This window comes from Zalophus californianus, chromosome 12 (genome assembly GCF_009762305.2).
Source record: "Zalophus californianus isolate mZalCal1 chromosome 12, mZalCal1.pri.v2, whole genome shotgun sequence".
Lineage (NCBI taxonomy): Eukaryota > Metazoa > Chordata > Mammalia > Carnivora > Otariidae > Zalophus > Zalophus californianus.
This window is the reverse complement of record NC_045606.1, coordinates 2,373,996-2,395,000: the sequence shown is the minus strand read 5'-3', so window position 1 is coordinate 2,395,000 and position 21,005 is coordinate 2,373,996. Positions and strand designations below refer to the sequence as shown.

At 47.8% G+C, this 21,005-nt stretch overlaps 1 protein-coding gene across 1 annotated transcript in view; it reads right to left on the bottom strand.

Annotated features, from left to right (window-relative positions):
• The window catches only part of ABCA13 (ATP binding cassette subfamily A member 13), a 366,584-nt gene extending 349,315 nt beyond the window's left edge, over positions 1–17,269 (bottom strand). Inside the window, 1 exon segment of the mRNA XM_035723335.1 lies at positions 17,201–17,269. Within this exon segment, the coding sequence (XP_035579228.1) occupies positions 17,201–17,269 (69 nt within the window).
• Between the last annotated feature and the right edge of the window lie 3,736 nt (positions 17,270–21,005).

The following is a 21,005-nucleotide window of genomic DNA, read 5'->3' as shown; positions in this document are numbered from 1 at the left end:
TTCAGGCTCCAAATTATAACACTTTGAACCAAAATGAACTTCTCGTCTCTTCAGTTCCCTTGCTCTTTGCGCTGCCTGTCCCGATTCTTCCCTGTAAGGAAACAGCATCTAAATGCATCCGAGTTGGGTGTATATGGCCAAAAGCCATAAAGACAAAACACAAGTGGAAAAGGTTTCAATCCCTGCTGTAATTAAAGAAATCACCATCTTTGAAGCAGTTCGTGAGGCAATACTGCTTGTGTCAAAAAGTGCATCATTGTGAAAAGTTCCTCACCATCACTGAATCCAATATCATACGTTCTGATAAGAGGGAAAGCGTCTGCAGGAGGCCAACCTCTGCTCAAATGATGGTAATTAAACCAGAAAGAGAGGTCAAGAACACTCAGAAGACCACAGATCGTTCAAGTCATCTTGTTCATTCTCTGTTAACAAATAATCATCTCCGGAAGTATGGGACTAGAGATGTGGTGGAGGAGGCTTCCCTATTTAATTCTGGCTGAATATAAATGTGCAAGACCGAAAGCATGCCCCAAAGTCAACAATGACTTGATAGCATTAAGAAGAATAAATACATAATTAATTTCTTTGGTTTAAAAATTTTTAAATAACATATGATAGCCATTTTTTTTAAGACAGCAAGGTATAAAGAAATCAGAAAATGGTCTGGACCCAAGACTCCTATAACAACTTTTGATGTTATAAATAATTACATATATGCATGGTTAGGAAATTCAAAAAGTACAGAAAGAATACACCACTCTCCCAAAGGATAATATTGCTGAACATTTTTCTCAATTCATTTTTAAAAACATACATAAGCAGGGCACCTGGGTGGCTCAGTCAGTTAAGCATCCAACTCTTGGTTTTGGCTCAGTGTGGAATCTGCTTAGGATTCTCTCTTCCTCTCCCTCTGCCCCTCCCCCTTGCATGCTCTCTCTCTCTCTCTCAAATAAATAAATAAGTATTTAAAAAAACATATATAAGCATAACTAATATTTTTGGAAACAATTTTTCATAGCAGCACTTACAGCTCTACCTTATTGTTTTTAAAGAGTGCCCGATAATCTACTGTAGAATTTAATTTATTCAACCTATCGCCTAATTATGGAAACTTAGAAGGTTTTCTATTTGGGGACATTGCTATCGTGAGTTTTCTGCACATGTTTGGCTGACTTTCGTAAATATATTTATGGAGTACCATTGCCAGGTGAGATAATTGAGTCGAAGTGTGTATGATTTTTATTTTGGATAGCTAAGCAACGTGCCTTCAGTAAAAGCTAAACCAGCCATTCTTCCCTCCAGTCACACACTCAGTAGCACCTGAGATGAACAAACTTTTAAATGTCAGTGCATGTTTTATCAAACTGATAATTTTTCTTCAATTATTTTGGTCAAGCATTTTTCGTAGGTTAGTATATAATAATTCCCTGTCCATTAACTCCTGATTCTTCCCTGTTTCCGTCCATGTTTCTATTTTATATATATACATATATTACAAAAGTTTACAGTCAGAGACGAGACAGGCTAGACCCTCAATAACACACAAACAGAACTCTATATTCTGCAGGTTGAGGGCTTGAGGATAGTTGGTTTAACATTACAGAGGGGGTCTTACTATTTCAGAGCCCACTCGATGCAATTTTTTTTTAACTGATCTGTACATCACTGTTTCTTCTTTTTTTTCCCCCCTGTTTTCTTTTTGAATTAAGGAATTCCTTAATTGGTCCTTTGTTGGCTTAAAGCATTGTATTGCAAATATTTCCTCCAGTGTCTTATTTGCCTTTTTTTTTTTAAAGATTTTATTTATTTATTTGAGAGAGAGAGAATGAGAGATAGAGAGCACGAGAGGGAAGAGGGTCAGAGGGAGAAGCAGACTCCCTGCCGAGCAGGGAGCCCGATGTGGGACTCGATCCCAGGACTCCAGGATCATGACCTGAGCCGAAGGCAGTTGCCCAACCGACTGAGCCACCCAGGCGCCCTTATTTGCCTTTTTATTGTCAAAATCCCTGATGCAATCAATGTATCGCTCTTTTTATTTCTAGCATCTTGGTGTTTTTCTTCCTACACATAAAGACCACCATCATTTCAGGGACCTTGTCGTGGCCAAATTAAAGCAGGCCCTAAGCAGCTGTGAAGCTACAAGTATTTACCTGTCCAGTCCTTAAATCAATGGGAAATCTCCAGTTTCAAATGGAAATAACATCGTCAAAAAAATACAACTCTACATCGTATAATCGAGAAGTTTCTTGGAGGTCTTGAAACAAAACAGAACCCCGGTTCAACTTTAAAAAATGGTATCTCAGGTCTTTATTTACAAGCCAATCACCGGCCGCTCTGAAAAACGCAGGTGGGAAAAATCTTCCATTGTTCCGAATTTGAAGTAACTCTGTTCAGAAGTGAAGTATCAAAACACCCGGTTCTGCTGTGTCACTGCCCATTGTGGGCGCGTGAATCACCTCCTTTCATGAGACTACTTCTCTGGCAGCTCGCGGAGGCGGCCTGCTCTGTCTCATCACGGTTTTTGACTCATGCTTCTCTTCTCATGTGCCCTCATTATCCTGGAGTCTTGCCTGACATTTCTAGTCCCATCCTTGCTAAATGGGAATGCTTCCCACCGGGGCCCACACCTCAGGCCCACCAGAAGTGGCTTCCCTGCACTAGGAAAGGCGAAAACAAACTGCACTCGTGCTGTCCGAGGCTCTCGAGAAAAATAATCAGCTGGGGAACTCATCCTTGCTCGAGAAACAGCCGTCACCCAGTCCAACAACCACACAGTCGACTCCCAGGAGGGGAAGTTCCCACCAGGAGATGGTAGAAGTGCCCAGATCTGCGCACCAACGTCCACATCCTGCAGTGGCCCTCACCACGACTTGCATGGATGGCCCTCCTGGGTTCCCAAACACACAGCTGAAAGGCAGTGGCATCCGCCGAGACCTTAACTCTCCAGACACAGACATACACATGTAAAATACTGAAACTTCCTTACAGACGTTTTCTCCTGCCAGACAAAATGAGGGGAGAAAAAGGAAAGAAGGTGGAGGAGAAAGACGGACAACTCGTCTTTCTATAGTACAAAAACTACAAAAATGCCAAGGGACAAGTCTCTAGAGATCAAGCGAGCCCACCACGGCTCAGTCCTGACTCAGCCCAGCAACTCCAAAACTGTAATGTTGCAGCCTGCAATCCCGAAACCTGCATCTGTGGGGTGAGCACTCCGAAGGTGTCGCCTCTCTCCTTCTCCAAGCAGGAGGCAGGGAAATGTGGCTGGAGACAATAAATGGAACAGAGAAGTGAGCAAGGAGCCTGACTGTTGGAGAATTTTCCAGGGCTTCACATAATCAGGTGGAAAGAATCCAGAGTTAGAGAACAATTTCCCCAACTGGATGCAGTGAACATGGCATAAAACATGAGAATCCCAAAGCAGAGCACAGAGCCCATCTGGTGTAATAATGTCTGCGTCTCATCTCATTGGGGGGTGAGCCCCCCCACTCATCTCCACTCTCGTCCCAACCATCCCTCCTGTGCAGACAATCGGCACATAGAGGGTGTGCTCAGAGATCGCGCTAGAGTTTGAAGGAGAAATCAAACTGGTCTCAGATTTATCAAAAAGAGAGTCGAGGGCGCCTGGGTGGCTCAGTCGGTTAAGCCACTGCCTTCAGCTCAGGTCATGATCCTGGAGTCCCGGGATCGAGTCCCGCATCGGGCTCCCTGCTCGGCAGGGAGTCTGCTTCTCCCTCTGACCCTCCCCTCTCTCATGTTCTCTCTCTCTATCTCATTCTCTCTCTCAAATAAATAAATAAATCTTTAAAAAAAAAAAAAAAAGAGAGTCAAGAACAAATATAACACCCGGCCGAGCTCTCCAAGGATGAATCAGATTAAAAGGAAGAGCAAAACAGCTGTCTAAACATTCTGGAGGGAAAGAAACAAATAAGCAAACCAAAGTCATAAAGCATGACTGGGAAGTAAACAACGCAGAGAAAATGAAGAATCTCTTTACAACTGTTTCATAAAGGAAAACAATCTAATAAGAACAAACATCCAGAAAACAAGAGCTCAAAAAAAAAAAAAAAAAAAGATGCTAAATGAAAAGAGAGGTTGCAGATCTAAGGAACACGTAGCAATGACCGAATCATCACCGCGGAATTCTAAATGATTTAGAAACCACACAAAGAGAAAAAATGCCAGTTAAATTCTGATTTCTGCATTAGAGAAACAGTTTGAGATAAGAACAGTGATTTTCTTTAAAACATTTTTAAAGGTAGGGCCATAAACACAGAAGAGTGTCCCTGAAGTAGAGAATCCAACAAATATGACAAAAATTATGCCCAGAGATAGAAGACAGGAGAACTTCTGAGAAATAGAGAAGACTTTTTCTGAAGACTCATAGAGTATGCTGTATTTCAGGAGGAAAACATAAGCTACAGTTGAACCATGGCTATTGAACTCCAAAGCTAAAGGAACAATACCACAGGTATCCAGAGGGGAAGAAGAAAACCAACTCACTAACAAGCAGGGAAAAAAATCAGTCCAGCCTCAAGTATACCCCAATAACATTCAGTGCTTGGTGCCAATGCATCAAGATTGGCAAAATTCAAAAAGAAAATATGATACAAACAGGATATAACCAACCAAAATAGCCCTTAAGCGAAAACCAACATACATATATTCTCTATCATAAAAAAGAAAAAACACAGATCATTTATTGACCATGAACCTCCAGGGGGAAAATCGTGGTGATGAAATCCAGCCAAAATAAAAATGGGACAAAATTTAAATTCCAGTAACGTCATTTCTGTTTCAGGTAACACACAGACTAGCACCAACAGGACTCTTGCCACAAGAACATGGTTTTTGTTGCATTGCTGGTCTCCCAGAAAGTGATCTCCAAAGAACTGGGACAAGGAGAGGGACAAAAAATAAATCAAAGAGAAGACCAAAGTCATAAGCTGAATCTTTAAACGTAAGATTTAGTTATAGAGGAGAGTCCCCTCGAGGGGAATGGAGGGAAGGCAGGCAAGGCAATATTCAAATAACAAATGACTGAGAATTTTCCAGGACATACAAAAGACACAAATCCATTGATAAAGGAAATACAACGTTTACCAGGAAACACAAATCCACTTTAAAACCTTCACCACAGGGCGCCTGGGTGGCTCAGATGATTAAGCGTCTGCCTTCGGCTCAGGTCATGATCCCAGGGTCCTGGGATTGAGCCCCGCATCGGGCTCCCTACTCGCGGGGAGCCTGCTTCTCCCTCTCTCTCCGCCTCTCTCCCTGCCCATGCTCTCTCTCTGTCTCTGTATCTCTGTGTCTCAAATGCATAAATAAAATCTTTAAAAAAAAAAACCTTCACCACAACTAAGTCCAAGAAAAGACTTCAATAGCAATTCAAGAAATAAAGTCACACTACCTCAGAGGAATGCTTAGACTTGCCAAGGATTCATCAATAGCAAGAAACCAGAAGGTAATTAAATATCTGTAGATTGCTTGAAGAAATTCGGTCAATCTAGAATTACATACTCAGAGAAATGACCTCTCAAGAACGATGGTGAAAGAAAATGTTCAGTGAATTAGAAACCAAGTTATCCAACCAGAGACCAACGCTAAAGGAACTTGCAAATAATAGGCTTAGATTTCAATAAATGCTTGGATTAAGCTCACTGTTTGAAAGACAAGGATTTTCAGGCTTGATTTAAAAAAACTATATGTTGGGGCACCTGGGTGGCTCAGTCCTTAAGCGTCTGCCTTCGGCTCAGGTCATGGTCCCGGGGTCCTGGGATCGAACCCCGCATCGGGCTCCCTGCTCAGCGGGAAGCATGCTTCTCCCTCTCCCACTCCCCCTGCTTGTGTTCCCTCTTTCACTGTGTCTCTCTCTGTCAAATAAATAAATAAAAAATCTTTAAAAAATTTTTTTTTTAAATTTTAAAACTATATGTTATTTGGAACAGATAAAATTAGAATATAAGGATACAGACTGGTTGAACTAAAGAGATGAAAAAGAGGGGTGTCTGCTTGGCTCAATCAGTAGAGCATGGGACTCGACTGACTCTTGATCGCAGGGTCATGAGTTCAAGCCCCACATTGGGTGTGGAGCCTACTTAAAAAATAAATAAATAAAATAAAACAATTTCTTTAAAAAAGAGAGAGATGAAAAAGACATACAAGGTAAATATTAAAATTAGGTGGTGAACATATGATCCAGCAATTGCACTACTGGGTATTCACCACAAAGATACAAATGTAGGGATCCGAAGGGGTACGTGCACCCCAATGTTTATAGCAGCAATGTCCACAATAGCCAAACTGTGGAAAGAGCCAAGATGTCCATCGACAGATGAATGGATAAAGAAGAGGTGGTATATATACACAATGGAATATCATGCAGCCATCAAAAGGAATGAGATCTTGCCATTTGCAACGACGTGGATGGAACTGGAGGGTGTTCTGCTGAGTGAAGTAAGTCAATCAGAGAAAGACATGTATCACATGACCTCACTGATATGAGGAATTCTTCATCTCAGGAAACAAACTGAGGGTTGCTGGAGTGGTGGGGGGTGGGAGGGATGGGGTGGCTGGGTGATAGACATTGGGGAGGGTATGTGCTATGGTGAGCGCTGTGAATTGTGCAAGACTGTTGAATCACAGATCTGTACCTCTGAAACAAATAATGCAATATGTGTTAAAAAAAAAAAGATGGTAGGAGGGGAAGAATGAAGGGGGGAAATCGGAGGGGGAGACGAACCATGAGAGACGATGGACTCTGAAAAACAAACTGAGGGTTCTAGAGGGGAGGGGGTGGGGGGATGGGTTAGCCTGGTGATGGGTATTAAAGAGGGCACGTTCTGTGTGGAGCACTGGGTGTTATGCACAAACAATGAATCATGGAACACTGCATCAAGAACTAATGATGTAATGTATGGTGATTAACATAACAAAAATTTTTTAAAAACTAGCTGGTGAAATCAGACAAGAGGCTTTAAGGCAACATTCTTAGATATAGAAAAATGATCACTACATAATAAAAGACGTGCTAGGATAGGAAGATGCAATAATTGTATGTATCTATAAACCTATTAAATATCCTCAAGAAATATAAAACAACAAGTGATAGAAATACAAAAAGGGAATTACAGGTGCGCCTGGCTGGCTCAGTCGGGGGAGTGTGTGACTTGATTTCAGCTCAGGTCATGATCTCAGGATCCTGGGATTGAGCCCCGTGTCGGGCTCCATGCTGAGCAGGGAGTCTGCTTGAGATTCTCTCTCCCTCTGCCCCTCCCCCTGTTCATGTGCTCGCTCTCTCTCTCTAAAATAAATAAATAAATAAAATCTTTAAATAAAAACAAAAACAAACAAAAAAGGCTCAAGCTAATCGTTTTTGAGAAGGTAATTACATACATGAATCAAGAGGTGTGCTCAACAATGCTTCCATTATTTGTGAATGAAAAAAAAATGGAAGTCAGGCAAAAAAAAAAAAAATAGGAGAACGGATCATTAAATTACTGTGCACTGGAGCAATAAAAGTCAGTGTACTTTTTTTTAAATTTTATTTATTTATTTGAGAGACAGCATGACAGAGAGTGGGGAGGGAGGGGCAGAGGGAGAAGCAGGCTCCTCGCCGAGCAGGGAGCCTGACATGGGACTCGATCCCAGGACCCCAGGATCATGACCTGAGCCGAAGGCAGACGCTTGACTGACGGAGCCGCCCAGGCGCCTCTGAAGTCGATATACTTTTTCATTTGTTCATTCAGTCATGCATTCATTCATCCGGAAGTGTGTAGCATGTTTCAGGCACTGGGGAAACACACACGGCCGAGCGTCTGGGAGGATGGAGAACATGTACGAGTGCACATCCCGTGCGTGGGACTCTTCTGGGGACGCCCACATGAGGACGACCAAGCCCTGTCCTCATACCCTACCCAGAGCCCTGGACCGTCTACAGGCTCATCCAATATTTTAGCCTTCCAAAACCAGCGAGGTAGGTAACTTTGTGCCAGTTTTCCACATCAGGGACAGACATCATCATTATCTTGCTCCGTACCCTTGAACTAGTTTGCGATGGAACGTGGACTGAATCTCAGGCCTGTGCATGAAATAAATCCTTTTCCATCTGACTTGAACGGAACCTTCTACAGGCTGAGTTTAATTAAACCCATCCTTAAATCCTCCAGGTTGCTCGGGCAGCATATGGTTTCGGTCACGACCGAAAACCACAATGAATAAAACACCCCTGGCACAAAAACTAAAATTACCAATGAATCAAGAGGGAAGAGCTTTTCAGAGGGAGGAGGTGGTCATGAGACCCACTGGCTGGGTGAGGAGGAAAACATCACAAAAGTTTAGAATATCAAGGAAGTTGAAGCAAAGCATGTAATTAGTCTCCTGCCTGATCTTTGGAAACAAAGGGCTTTGTAGAGAGTGTGAAATTCTATTGTGTCTCTTTGGGGCAGATGGGCCTCCGGGATGCCAGCCGCTCGGGAGAGGAGACTTTCCCAGAAGTATTACGAGGTCCTAGCCATAAAACAGTGCAACAAGAGCAGGTCCAAACAAAGCCCGAGTCAAAACCAAATTGCAGCCATCAGCCCAGTTGGCCTCAATCCATTGCCCTTCGGAGCACGGGACACGCCGGACCTCTCCATCAGCGTCCAAAATTCCCTCCCTAAGAGAGCCCGTGCAAATCCTTATGCTGGCCGCTGAGTTAGCTGGGATGGAGAGAGACGGGCCAGCTCTCTCGCTTCCCTTGTTTGTTCTTTACTGTTATGGCTTTTTAAGCTTTATATTGAATAACAGTTGCTTTTCTTTCAGCGCTCACGCATTAAACATTCATGTGGCACCTACTGCGGATGTCCAAAAAACAGACTCGACCACGTTTCAAAATATATGACAAAATAAACTTTTTGGTACCACAAGGCAGAGAGGAGCCATTGCCTGGGAGGCGGGGTCAGACCCCCTGAATTCGGATATAATTTTTATAAAGATCAACTAAAGCTTCGCAGAGTAACCACAAGCATACCTTAAGTAGATGGAAGTCCCAACCAGAGTAAATTCAAATCTAGTGAAACTAGATGTAAGCAGACTGTTGATGAAACCTGTGGGTGAATAAAACATACTTCTTGCAGGGGCGCCTGGGGGCTCAGTTGGTTAAGCGTCTGCCGCCTTTGGCTCAAGTCACGATCCCAGGATCCTGGGATCGAGCCCCGCATCAGGCTCCCTGCTCCGCGGGGAGTCTGCTTCTCCCTCTCCCGCTCCCCCTGCTTGTGTTCCCTCTCTCGCTGTGTCTCTCTCTGTCAAATAAATAAAATCTTAAAAAACACACACACACCAGAGAAAATCACCAGCCTCCTAATTACGAAATTGGAAAAGAATTTGATGGGCAATTTATTATTTTTTTTAAGATTTTATTTTTAAGTTATCTCTACCCCCAACGTGGGGTTCGAACTCACCACCCCGAGATTTAAGAGTCGCACGCTCCACCGACTGAGCCGGCTGGGTGCCCCTGTGGGCAATTTATATGAGGGAAAATACAGATAAATATGTTCCTTTTTACAGTAACCTCTCAAAAGAGAAGATTGACTAAACCTTAATATGCCACTGGACGTGGATGAAGTAGGCCAGCAGAGACCACACGCACTCACCACCACGGGCCCCGAGGACACAGCACCGGACACACCAGTTGGCACCATGTGACCTGCACATCCCTTCCGAAAGGAAGTCGGTCGGCGGGTAGCATGGCCCGTAGCGATGGAAGGTAGTGCGAGTGCTTTCGGCTGAGACATTATCACTGTGTGGAATTTATTCTAACGTTTCTGTGTTTGGGGCCGAGGAAAGACTCCGTGCTCGCAGCCCCCCCCCCCCGAGGGCACACACAACACTGTCTGACCTTCCGTGTGGGTCCCTGCTGGCAGCCTCGTGTCCCACACACAGTCAGGATCCCTAAGTCTGGGACAGAGGACAGGGTGCGTGGCGGACACACACCTCCTTGCCTCTTCCCCCTCGTCCCTGAGGAGTGGCTGTTTTCCAAACGGGAGCTCGCGGGGGCACAGGTTAGGCTCTGCCAGGAGTTGCAGCTTCGAACCCGCAGGGGGACACGTGCCTGTGAGCACCCCCTGGGGACGAGCCCCGGCGACCTGCTCCAGGACACCAGTAACCAGGGTGGGACTGGGCGCAGTGGTGTCCCTCCCTCGGGTGAGGGGTGATTCAGCCACGGGAAAGAGGGGGCAGGCAAGGGGGGCAGACACAGCTGAGCGGCAAACGCAGAGCTGACCTCAGAGCCCCAGGGTGACAAAATGAATGTGCTCCCCAGTTTACGTGGTCCCCAGGACACGGCTGGGGCCTCCAATACAATCTCCTAAAACAAGCCTGAAGTGCCCCTTGTCCCTGGTCTCTGGAGTTATTGTTACCGGGAAGTTGGTTGGGTTCGGTTTGGTTAACCTTTCCTGTAATTGGAAACCCAGTCTTACCTGAGGTCAGAGTAAATAAACCAGGGAAACTCCACGTTTCCCGATAAGACCCACGTTCCTGAGTAAGGAGGAAACACCTGTCCGGAAAGATAGAGGGCTCCGCTTTTGGTTTTTGGTTGTTTGGTTGTTGTGGCTTTTGTTTTGTTTTTGTTTTTCATGGAAGCCGCACAAATTCACCATTCTAAATAAAATCTCCCAGGACTAGGGGCGCCTGGGTGGCTCAATCCATTTAGCGTCTGCCTTCTGCTCAGGTCATGATCCCGGGGTTCTGGGATCGAATCCTCATTGGGCTCCGTGCTCAACGGGGAGCCTGCTTCTCCCTTCCCACTCTGCTGCTCCCCCTGCTTGTGCTCACTCTCTCTCAAATAAATAAATAAAATCTTTAAAAAAAAAGAAAGAAAGAAAGAAAGACTGGATATTCTTGTGTTCTTAAACTTGGGCCTTGATGCAGAGCAGAAGAACGCCCACAGTGAGCAAAACTGTGAGTAAGATAAGACACTTTGTTTACAGAAAGAGTGCCCACTGGCCTCCAGAGCTGGTCTGTGTGGCGCTCTATTCCATCCCAAGCACGCTGAGACCGCTCGGAGGAATCGGAAGCACTTGAAAATCCATCAAAATGAAAGAAACGGCCCTGCTGACATCACAATTATGACCGGGAACAAACCAAACAAACCCACACAGGCTGCCCCCATCTAAAGATACAAAACGATGTTTGCTTTTCAGTAATTCGATTTCAGAACCGCTTTTCCTGGACCACTGCTCTGAGTAAGCTGAGACACACCTGAGTGACCCTCGGTGACCCTCAGTGAACTTCAGTGATGGCCAGCTACCCCACCCCCACCCCCACCCCCAGGGCTCAGGGCCACCGGCTCACCTGCTCACCTGCCAGAAACAGCGTGCCAGCCAGAGGGAGAGCGCGCACAGCCGTGTAGGCTGTCCAGGGCTTTTTGCAGGGAGACATGGATTTGCCTGTCACTGCTGGGGACAGTGGCAAGGTCCAAGGACACTCTGCCACCCTCTTCCCATCTTGGGAGCAATGCCTGGTCTGTAGCTCTAAGGAGCATGGGTGGAGGTCTCCTGGGGGTCACTGCTCAGAGGCAGGCAGCAAAGATGCCCTGACCCCAGGGACATCCGAACAGTCAGAGCCCCACACGCTGTCCGTTCGGCTGAGCGCAAGCTCAGCAAGGAGGGAGGGCTGGTGCCACCATGACCGCCATCTGGGGCGAGGAAGGGCCAGCAGGCTGTGTCCTGGACCCGGCTCGAGAGGCCCAGGTCCTACCGTGAGAGCACCCCAGGGCCTCCTGAGGGGCCGGAGCCCACCGAGGCCGGAGGTCCTCGGCTCGGACATGGACAGACAGTGGAAAATGCCAGAGCCTACTGTTCCTTACGGTCCCACCGTGGGGGACTTCCCTCTGCACAGGAGCTCACCATCAACCCGCCAGTCCCTGCACTGAGGCGGACCACAGACACTCTTGTTCTCCGGCTTGTAGACTCGGATCTGGGACGGTGGGTGTCTGCGGGCCAGGCCTGGCTGTGGGGTTTGCGAAGGCAGCCCGCGTGGACCGAGACCCTTTCCCCAGGCCGGCACCGATGCACCCCAACTGCCTTCCAGGCGACAGGGGAGGCCTCACTTTGACAAGTCAGGCCTCCAAACGAGACAACAGTGGTAAGTGAATCTCAGCCACCTCTTTTCAGCACCAAGATTCCACGCCAGTGACTTTTCTTTAATTTTTCATCCACGAAACCACGTGGAGGTCATTATATCTATGACCCCTTCAGTAGCACTTCCAACATCCGTCTGTTCATAGAGTTCATGTTTGAACTTCTGAACTGTCTCATCTCCTCTAATATAAAGCTATTCTGCTATATTCTTATAAAGATTTTTATCTCTAGGGGCACCTGGGTGGCTCAGTCGGTTGAGCGTCTGCTTTTGACTCGGGTCATGGTCCCAAGGGTCCTGGGATCGAGCCCCAAGTGGGGCTCTCTGCTCAGTGGGGAGCCTGCTTCTCCCTCTGCCCTCCCCAAATCTTGTATGCGCTCATGCTCTCTCTCGCAAATAAATAAAATCTTTAAAAAATAAAAATTTAAAAAAATAAAGATTTTATCTCTACATAATCTCTACACCCGGCAGGCTCGAACTCACAACCCGAGGTCTAGAGTCACGTGCCCCACCAACTGAGCCAGCCAGGCACCCCTATTCCGCTGTTTTTAAAAAAATATACAACTATAGCATGTTGTCAGGAGCCAACCTTTGATCTTTTTTCCAACCTGCCAAGCAAAGAGGTCAGCTCTTAACCTTTGACAATCTGGTTCCAATGAACACTCTTATGGACCTTTATAGCGAATCTGGCAACAAATAATCAATAAGTTGTAATTATACAAAACCAGCCGGGATCAGTCTCTAAGACCTAAACAATTTCCAAGAGAAATTAAGACCTACTTTACTCCTGGGACTTGATAGCTAAGATTTCTTGCAAGGTCAGAAAAATACAGAATCATGGCCAGCATGCTGTTTCCAAAGGGAAATTATGTCGGGACACTAGGTTAGGGTGGTAGCACCTACGTGCAGGGGTGGACAAAAACTCAAAGATCTCATAAAAGGAAAACACACACGCACATACATGCAACAGCCCTGAGGTCTGCAGTCGCTGAAGCTCGGCTTGAGAATTGGTTCTTCATGTGTGAAACCAGAAGAGGGGTTTCCCAGAGGGTGGTTTCAAGGACCAGCCCCAAGGAACTCAGCCTGGGTTGGGGTGGGCTTCCTAGGGGCTCTCCCGTGGGAGCGGGGAGGAGTTCGAGTCTGGCTTTGTACTGAGTGGAGAGCCCACGGGTGTGGAGCTAGCTCAGCCTCGGGGCTTCCTGGGAGCTAGACCAGAAGGAGCCAGCTCCAGTGAAGACCCCATCACCCTTGTCTGTGCCTAAGAGCAAGGGTGTATTCTGCCAGATACGTGGTCCTTGAAAGCAAGAATACAGTGCTTCATGGGCAGGGAGGGCTCCGGGTTAGGAGCGGGTCTGTCAACAGGTGAAAGTGGGTTCCTCTTTGACTAGGTGGCTGGTGGCGTTTTGCGATTTCCGTCAGCCCCCCCTGAGCCCCGGCTGGGAGTGGACCACGGGTGTGTTAGGACAATGCTGTCCTTACATTCAAGTATGCTCCAGGCCCCCCTCCACTAGCCCAGGTCTTCAGTAAAAGTTCACCAAACCCAAAAGGTTTGCAACAGTTTTCATGAAAGGAGAGGGAAACTAGAAACGCAGAGCAGAGAGTATGATTTTAAGACACACAGGAGACTCTGGGAACAGTCTCCGCTCCGTGATTGAGGGACGGACTGGGGGAGCAGTGCCATCCACCTGCACAGGTGACAGGTCGGCCCGCCTCTTAACAAAACACGGAAAGCCCCCAAAGTTGCAGAACAAGGAGATACCCCATTCTTTCTTCTTGCTGTTGTTATTAAATTATTAAAGTGAGAAGCGATGTATCAGACTCATTTACAGTTAATAAGAAATGCAAAAGCGCATACATAAATTCATGTGGCCAGTGGCCATTTGCTAATGTTGGCCAGGTTGCCTGGAAACAGCCCAGGTGGGCGCTCCTGGGGGACCTTGCTCTGGACGTGCCCAGCCAGTGCCCTCACCTCTGACCCAGAAACCAGCTCCAGGAAATTCATTCAAGAGAAATGACCCTAGCAGAAGATGTGTCCCTCATGCAGAACAAAGATGTCATGCCCAGCAGTAAGAACCAGGAGGAACCTGACTATCCAGCATAAGGAAACGTCTAAATAAATTATGTGCATCCAGGGCGCCGGGGTGGCTCAGTAGGGTAAGCATCTGCCTTCGGCTCAGGTCATGATCCTGGGGTCCTGGGATCGAGTCCTGCATCGGGCTCCCTGTTCAGCGGGGAGCCTGCCTCTCCCTCTCCCTCTGCCTGCCCCTCTGCCTACTTGTGCTCTCTCTCTCTCTCTCTCTGTCAAATAAATAAAATCCTAAAAAAAAATTATGTGCATCCAACTGATGAACTATTTTGTGGTAAAACCTATAAATATGAAGACCAAACAGAAACTTTCAAAACGTTGGGCTTCCAGGCTAAGTGAAAGCAAAATGGAAAAGGCTACGATTTTCATTATGTAAAAACATCACGTCACGTATATGCCTAATGACAAGAAAAGACCAAAGGAGTAGCAGACGCATTAGGACAATGACATTTTTAGAGGGTTTTTAAAGAGGTCCTCATTGCCACAGTGCCCTTTGTGCAATAGATAAAAATCGGGAGAAAAAAATAAGTGGTATTAAAATAGTTATAAAAACATTCTTCTATTTCAAGTCATTTTTCCAGGGCGCCTGGGTGGCTCAGTCATGAAGCGTCTGCCTCCAGCTTGGGTCATGGTCCCAGAGTCCCGGGATCGAGCCCCGCATCGGGCTCCCTGCTCTGCCTGAAGCCTGCTTCTCCCTCTGACCTCCCCCGGCTTGTGTTCCCTCTCTCGCTGTGTCTCTCTCTGTCAAATAAAAAAAAATAAAAAAAATAAATCTCAAGTCATTTTTCCCCCAAGAAGAATAGAAAGTCAGCAATCTATGAAGCTAAGTATGAAGATAAAGATAAGGGGTATTACTCATCCATTCTACACCATTCTATTTTTCTCTGTCTCAAGTGTCCATAATAAAGCATTTTCTAAAAGAACTGCAACAGAGGCTCCTGGGTGACTTGGTTGGTTGAGTGTCTGCCTTCGGCTCAGGTCCTGATCCCGGGGTCCTGAGATCGAGTCCCGCATCGGGCTCCCTGCTCAGCGTCAAACCAGCTTCCCCCACTCCTCCCTGCTCTTGTTCTCTCTCGCTATCTCTCTCTCGCTCTCTCTCAAATAAAGAAATAAAATCTCTGAAAAAATAAAAGAACTACAATAATAAAATACAATGAAATGAAAATGAAATGTAAAATTGCATATGTACAAAATCAGAAAATATAAAAATGGCACAAGATTTCGATCTGCTTTTCCCTGATCATGGTTCCTTCCAGTGTGTTCGTCCTACAAACTGTGCCCGCTCCCTATTTACTACGGAAACATTGGTTCTAGACCCTGTGGTGTCTATGCCCTGTGATGTTGCTCATCTAAGCAGTGCCGTGCTAAATACCTTAGTGCAAGTATCATTTCCCTTTTGTGCAAGGACGCTTGTAGGATTTTTCCCCAGAAGGAGCTCATTAAATAGGTAATTTGTCCCACTGCGGTTCTGGGTCCTGAGCTCCAGCTCCTTGAGGGCAGGGTATGCGTTTGTCTGGCCACCCAGCATCTAGCACCCAGCAGAGATGCCATAAATCCTGTATTCCTTTCTTACTTCGCTCTTTCAGCCAATATTTATTGCACACCTGTTGCGTGCCAGGTACCGTCTGGGCGCTAGGGAATATGTTGGCGAACAAAGCAGACTAAAACTCCCCGCTCCTGGGGATCTGAGATACCGAGGCGGGCTCCAGAGCAAGGTAACAAGCAAGTAAATTGGTGGTATGTTGTAAGGTGAAAAACACCACAGAGACAAACAAGACAAAGAAGGATGGGATGCAGGACAGCACTTAAATGAGCCGTGGCCAGATAAATCAATGAGGTGTGTATTTCTATCTGATAAGCAGGCTCATCTCAGCAGCATTAGTCACCATGACTATGTTGAAACCATCGCAGCACCTGAGGCTGCAGGGGAGACGGTCCTGGTCCCTGCCCCCCTGAGCTGATATACAAAAAGCAGGAATTGCGGTACCTGGCCAATTAACTTTCACCCGGGGACATTCTTTCTTAGAAACATAGGCTCAGGTCCTCAAAACCTATACGTCAGTAAATAGATTCGTAAATTGAAAAACACCTACACAGACCCCAAGCCCTAACAGTAAAGAACAGGAGCCTCTCTTGTTGGTTCCTGATCTTAAAACTTTGGTGCAATCAAATTTCCCACCAAAGTCGTGCGAATCCTGAAGGCCCCTGCATGAGAAAGAAAACACCTTTTCTGACATTCACCTTATTTGGGGGAAGCATGTTCTGCATAAAGAGAAATCGGCAAAATGAAATTCAGTGTCAGTTACTGAATGTCTTCAAAGGGAAGAGTGGGTCAGCAGGAAAACCCCATACGCTGTGTGGGCCTTAAAATCCGCAAAGTCTACAGACACGACTGCAGATCTATTTCTGCTGGAAATGATATTGGTATGTGTTAATTTTAATCTGGCGGAGTTAGAAATAAAGCAGAGGTCGCCAGAGTGATAAGCCGGCTATTTCTGCATCGTTAAAAGTATACTTACAGGGTGTTTATGTAACATTAGCACAAGGCTGCTTTGAGCCATTCCAATCCCCTGAGGAGCGCCTCGAAATATCATTTGGATAGGGCTCCAAAAAGCTGCGAATTAACAGCGAGTGGATGGCTCGTACCAGCTCTGGGGTCATGGGGTCCGTACCTGTAACATACTATTTAAGCCCTTGTGCCTTCCACCAGAGGCATCTGCAGAGGCCCGGAAACACCAATTATGGTTCAAATTCCACCTTTATTTTTATTTTATTTATTTTTTTTTTTTTTAGAGTTTTTCTCAATTAGCCCTTTTCTGACAAGACGGTGCAGCCTGGTTGTGACAGTTCGGCTACTCTGGCCCCTAGGGCAGCCTCCCCCAAGTTCCCTGCAGGGGTGGAGCAGGCAGGCCACGTCAGCCCCTCAACTCCTCCATCTCCCGGATCCCTGCGCCTGACACTACCCGGGGACCCCCGGGGAAGGCATGCTGCACTCACCGGATGCCTGAGTCTGCAGAGCCAGTTCTTCCAGAGCAGGGCTGCAAACTGGCGCCCAGCCGGCCCCATGCCGGCCCTCCTGTTCTCGGTCAGGAAGCCAGAGAAGCCTGGGCTTATATCTGCAGATCCGGGCGAAGGCCGGGCGCACATTAGTCAATCCCAACAAGTGAGTGATGCAAGACAGATTACTGGTGGCTGAGCACGGCGGGCATCGAATGTCGCCTCTTGTTCTGTTCTGTTGAGAAATCTTTCCTTTTCACGGGCTGCCCACTGTTGGGAGGGTTGGGTTACTGGGGGCAGCCTCGGGCCCTTTCCTGCGTGCGCACAAGGTTCCAAGAGCACACAGCCCTAGGGCGAGCGGCGGGAAGCGGGGAGGCGCTCACGGTCACGCAGACCCCTCGGCCCTGATGTGAATTGCCTGGACTTCTTCCTCCCCCCGCCCACCCCCCCACACTTCAGCTATCACACGAATCATCAACCAGAACCTTTTCCATTTTGGAGGCCCCCTGGTAGGGAATCGGAGGGAAAAGAGATGGAAGCCGTGTGGGTCTCCCCGGGAACAGGGCAGGGGTGGTTAAGTTCAAGGTCAGCCGCGCTGCTGCACGCGCGCGCAAGCGCACACACACACACACACACCCCTGTCCCCCAAGGGGTCGGTGCTTCGGGAAGGAGGCTCAGCAGGCAGAGCAAGGGGTCCCATCAGCCTTCCCTCCAGCCAGTGAGCAGACCCTAGATGACTTGCTGAGACAGGACCAGTCAGCCTCTCTCCCGTCTGCCCTTGATCACCGCCGCCCTGGGAGAAAGGCCGATGGCCAAGCGCCAGGAGCAGCCACGGTGGGGGCTCTCTGGCACCTTCTCCGAGCTGGCAGGACTCTGCAAGCCTGTGGGTCCCTGGGGCCCCGGGTGAGTCTTGCACACATTACCTTGTCAAGCAGCCTGCTGGATTCAGCGGGGCATAGGTTGCTCCATCGTCCCCGGGGCCGAGGCTCTGGGGTTCCTGTTGCCCCCAGTTGTGGTCAGAGGAATGTCAGGCAACCAGCACCTTGTGGTCTTCCATGCCCTAAAGCAATTTGCACAAGCCGAGAATGCTCCATCAGTGGCTTTTGCAACAGGAAACAGGGGCACAGGCTTCAGCAAAGGAATTGACTCAATTATCCCATCGACCTATTTTTTAAAAGAACCTGGTTTAAAAATTGTAATCTGTTATCGGTTACATATTTCGCAGCACTAGAGGGAAGGCTGGCCCTGGGGCAGGGGTGGGGCACAGGGGTGGGGCGCAGCGCACAGGCCAGCGGGCCCCACCGCCCTTGGCCTTTACGCCCTCCAGGCCCATCCTGTTCCCTAAGCCTTGCTACTCTGACTCCCTCCACAGACAACACAACACTTTATATCACAGGGACTGTCCCCATCTTTTTAAAACTCCAGTACAAGGAAAAGCCCCCAGCTATGGGTTTGTTTTTGTGTGTGTGTGTGTGTGTGTGTGTCTGTGTGTGTGTTTCCATTTTACGTGTGTAACAGGCTTTTTTTTTTTTTTGCGTAGATGTGCACAATTGCATGCCCTGCTTTATTGGGAGAATGCACGAGTGCAGTATTCCCAGCACAAGTGTTCCCATGAGGATGGGTCACTACACATAACAGTTTTCCAAAATTCAAGACGCACATTTCATTTTATTTCATTTCATTTCAGAGGGAGAGAGCACGTGCATGTATGCAGGAGAGGGGTGCAGAGGGGGAAAGAGAGAGAATCTCAAGCAGACTCTGTGCTGAGTGCGGAGCCTGACGCGGGGTTCGATCCCTCCACCCTGAGATCACGACCTGAGCGGAAACCAAGAGCCTGACACTTAACTGACTGAGCCACCCAGGTGCCCCTCTAAAAGTACACTTTAGGGGCGCCTGGGTGGCTCAGTCGTTAAGCGTCTGCCTTCGGCTCAGGTCATGATCCCGGGGTCCTGGGATCGAGCCCCACGTCGGGCTCCCTGCTCCGCGGGAAGCCTGCTTCTCCCTCTCCCACTCCCCCTGCTTGTGTTCCCTCTCTCACTGTGCCTCTCTCTGTCAAATACATAAATAAAATCTTTAAAAAATAAAAAAATAAAAGTACACTTTAGCATCTCTGGTCTTATGTATGTACCCCAAATCATTCAAAGCAGGGACTCAAACAAGAGCATGTGCACCCACACTCATCACAGCACTATTCACAATAGCCAAACGGTGTGGAAATGACCCACGCTGGATGCTCCATATGGATGGAAACATCCGGAAGAGATAAATCCATGCGCACAGAAAGCAGGCTGGCAGGTGCCAGGGCCTGGGGAGGAAGGGACCAGTCGGAGAAACTTTAAGTAGGTGTGGGTTTCCCTTTGAAGATTTTTTTTTCTTTTTCTTTCTTTTTTTTTTTAAGATTTTATATATTTATTTGACAGAGAGAGGAAACACAAGCAGGGGGAGCGGGAGAGGGAGAAGCAGGCTTCCTGCTGAGCAGGGAGCCCGATGATGCGGGGCTCGATCCCAGGACCCTGGGATCATGACCTGAGCCGAAGGCAGACGCTTAACGCCTAAGCCACCCAGGCGCCTATGTAATCTCTACGCCCAACGTGGGGCTGGAACTCCGGACCCCGAGATCAAGAGTCGCACGCCAGCCAGGCGCCCTGCAGGCTTGCCTGTGGCGTGAAGGAAATGTTTTGGGAACGAGGGAGAAGCCAGGGTTGTACAACAATGGGAATGTACTGATAGGTCACTTTCAAATGGCTGATTCTATGTTATGTGAATTTCAGGTCAATGCGTGATTTTTTTTTTTTTTTTTTTTTTTTTTTTTAGTGCATTTCACCACCCATCTCCTCCCAGCTCACAGCCAGGCTCACCTAAACATATGGTGCCTGGACGGGTCTGCACTTGGAGTCCGACTCCTGACCACCTTCCTTCTTCATGTGGTGTCACCTGCTTTGTAAACTGTCACATCCTGACTCCCATGACATCAGGCAGTGGCTGCTCGAGCCCTGCTTAGAGGAGCCAAAGCCGAGGCCTCCTCCCCAGCGGCTGGTGCTTAGCCTACCTGCTGGGGTAGGCGGGCACGGTCCACTCCATGGAGTCCGGCCCCGAGCACCTTCTCACCACGGTGTGGAAGGCACGCCCGCACACAGGGACGGGCACGCACACATGCACACAGAGGTTACGACCTGAGCACCAGCTGGCCGGAGGAGTCATCCAGAGGACGTGACCGCCAGCTGACCGGCCAGCTGGACCCCGACCTTTGGAAACTCCTCACTCCCTCCCTGTTCCGGAAACGTGCATCCCATTTGCCTCCTCCGCTCCCAGAGGCTGCCCCAAGGACACCGTCCTGAGAGAGGGATGGGTGCTGAGACCATCCATAGGGTGCACGCGACTGAACCCCATTAAGGCCTCTTTAGAAACTTTAAGGTTTGGGGGCGCCTGGGTGGCTCAGTCGTTGGGCGTCTGCCTTCAGCTCAGGTCAGGATCCCAGGTTCCTGGGATCGAGCCCCGCATCGGGCTCCCTGCTCCGCGGGAATCCTGCTTCTCCCTCTCCCGCTCCCCCCGCTTGTGTTTCCTCTCTCGCTGTGTCTCTCTCTGTCACATAAATAAATAAAATCTTTAAAAAAAAAAAAAGAAAAAAAGAAACTTTAAGGTTTGGGGGTGGAGAGATCTCATCTTGGGGCACCCAAAACAAATCCTCAAGTATAAGTTCTCTTGCTCCTTATGATGTGAAGTGTTGGAGTTTGGGAGCAAAGGGTCAAGAAAGAATTCTTGAGGCATCTTCGGTGCAGAAAAGGTGGTTTTATTCAAGCAGAGG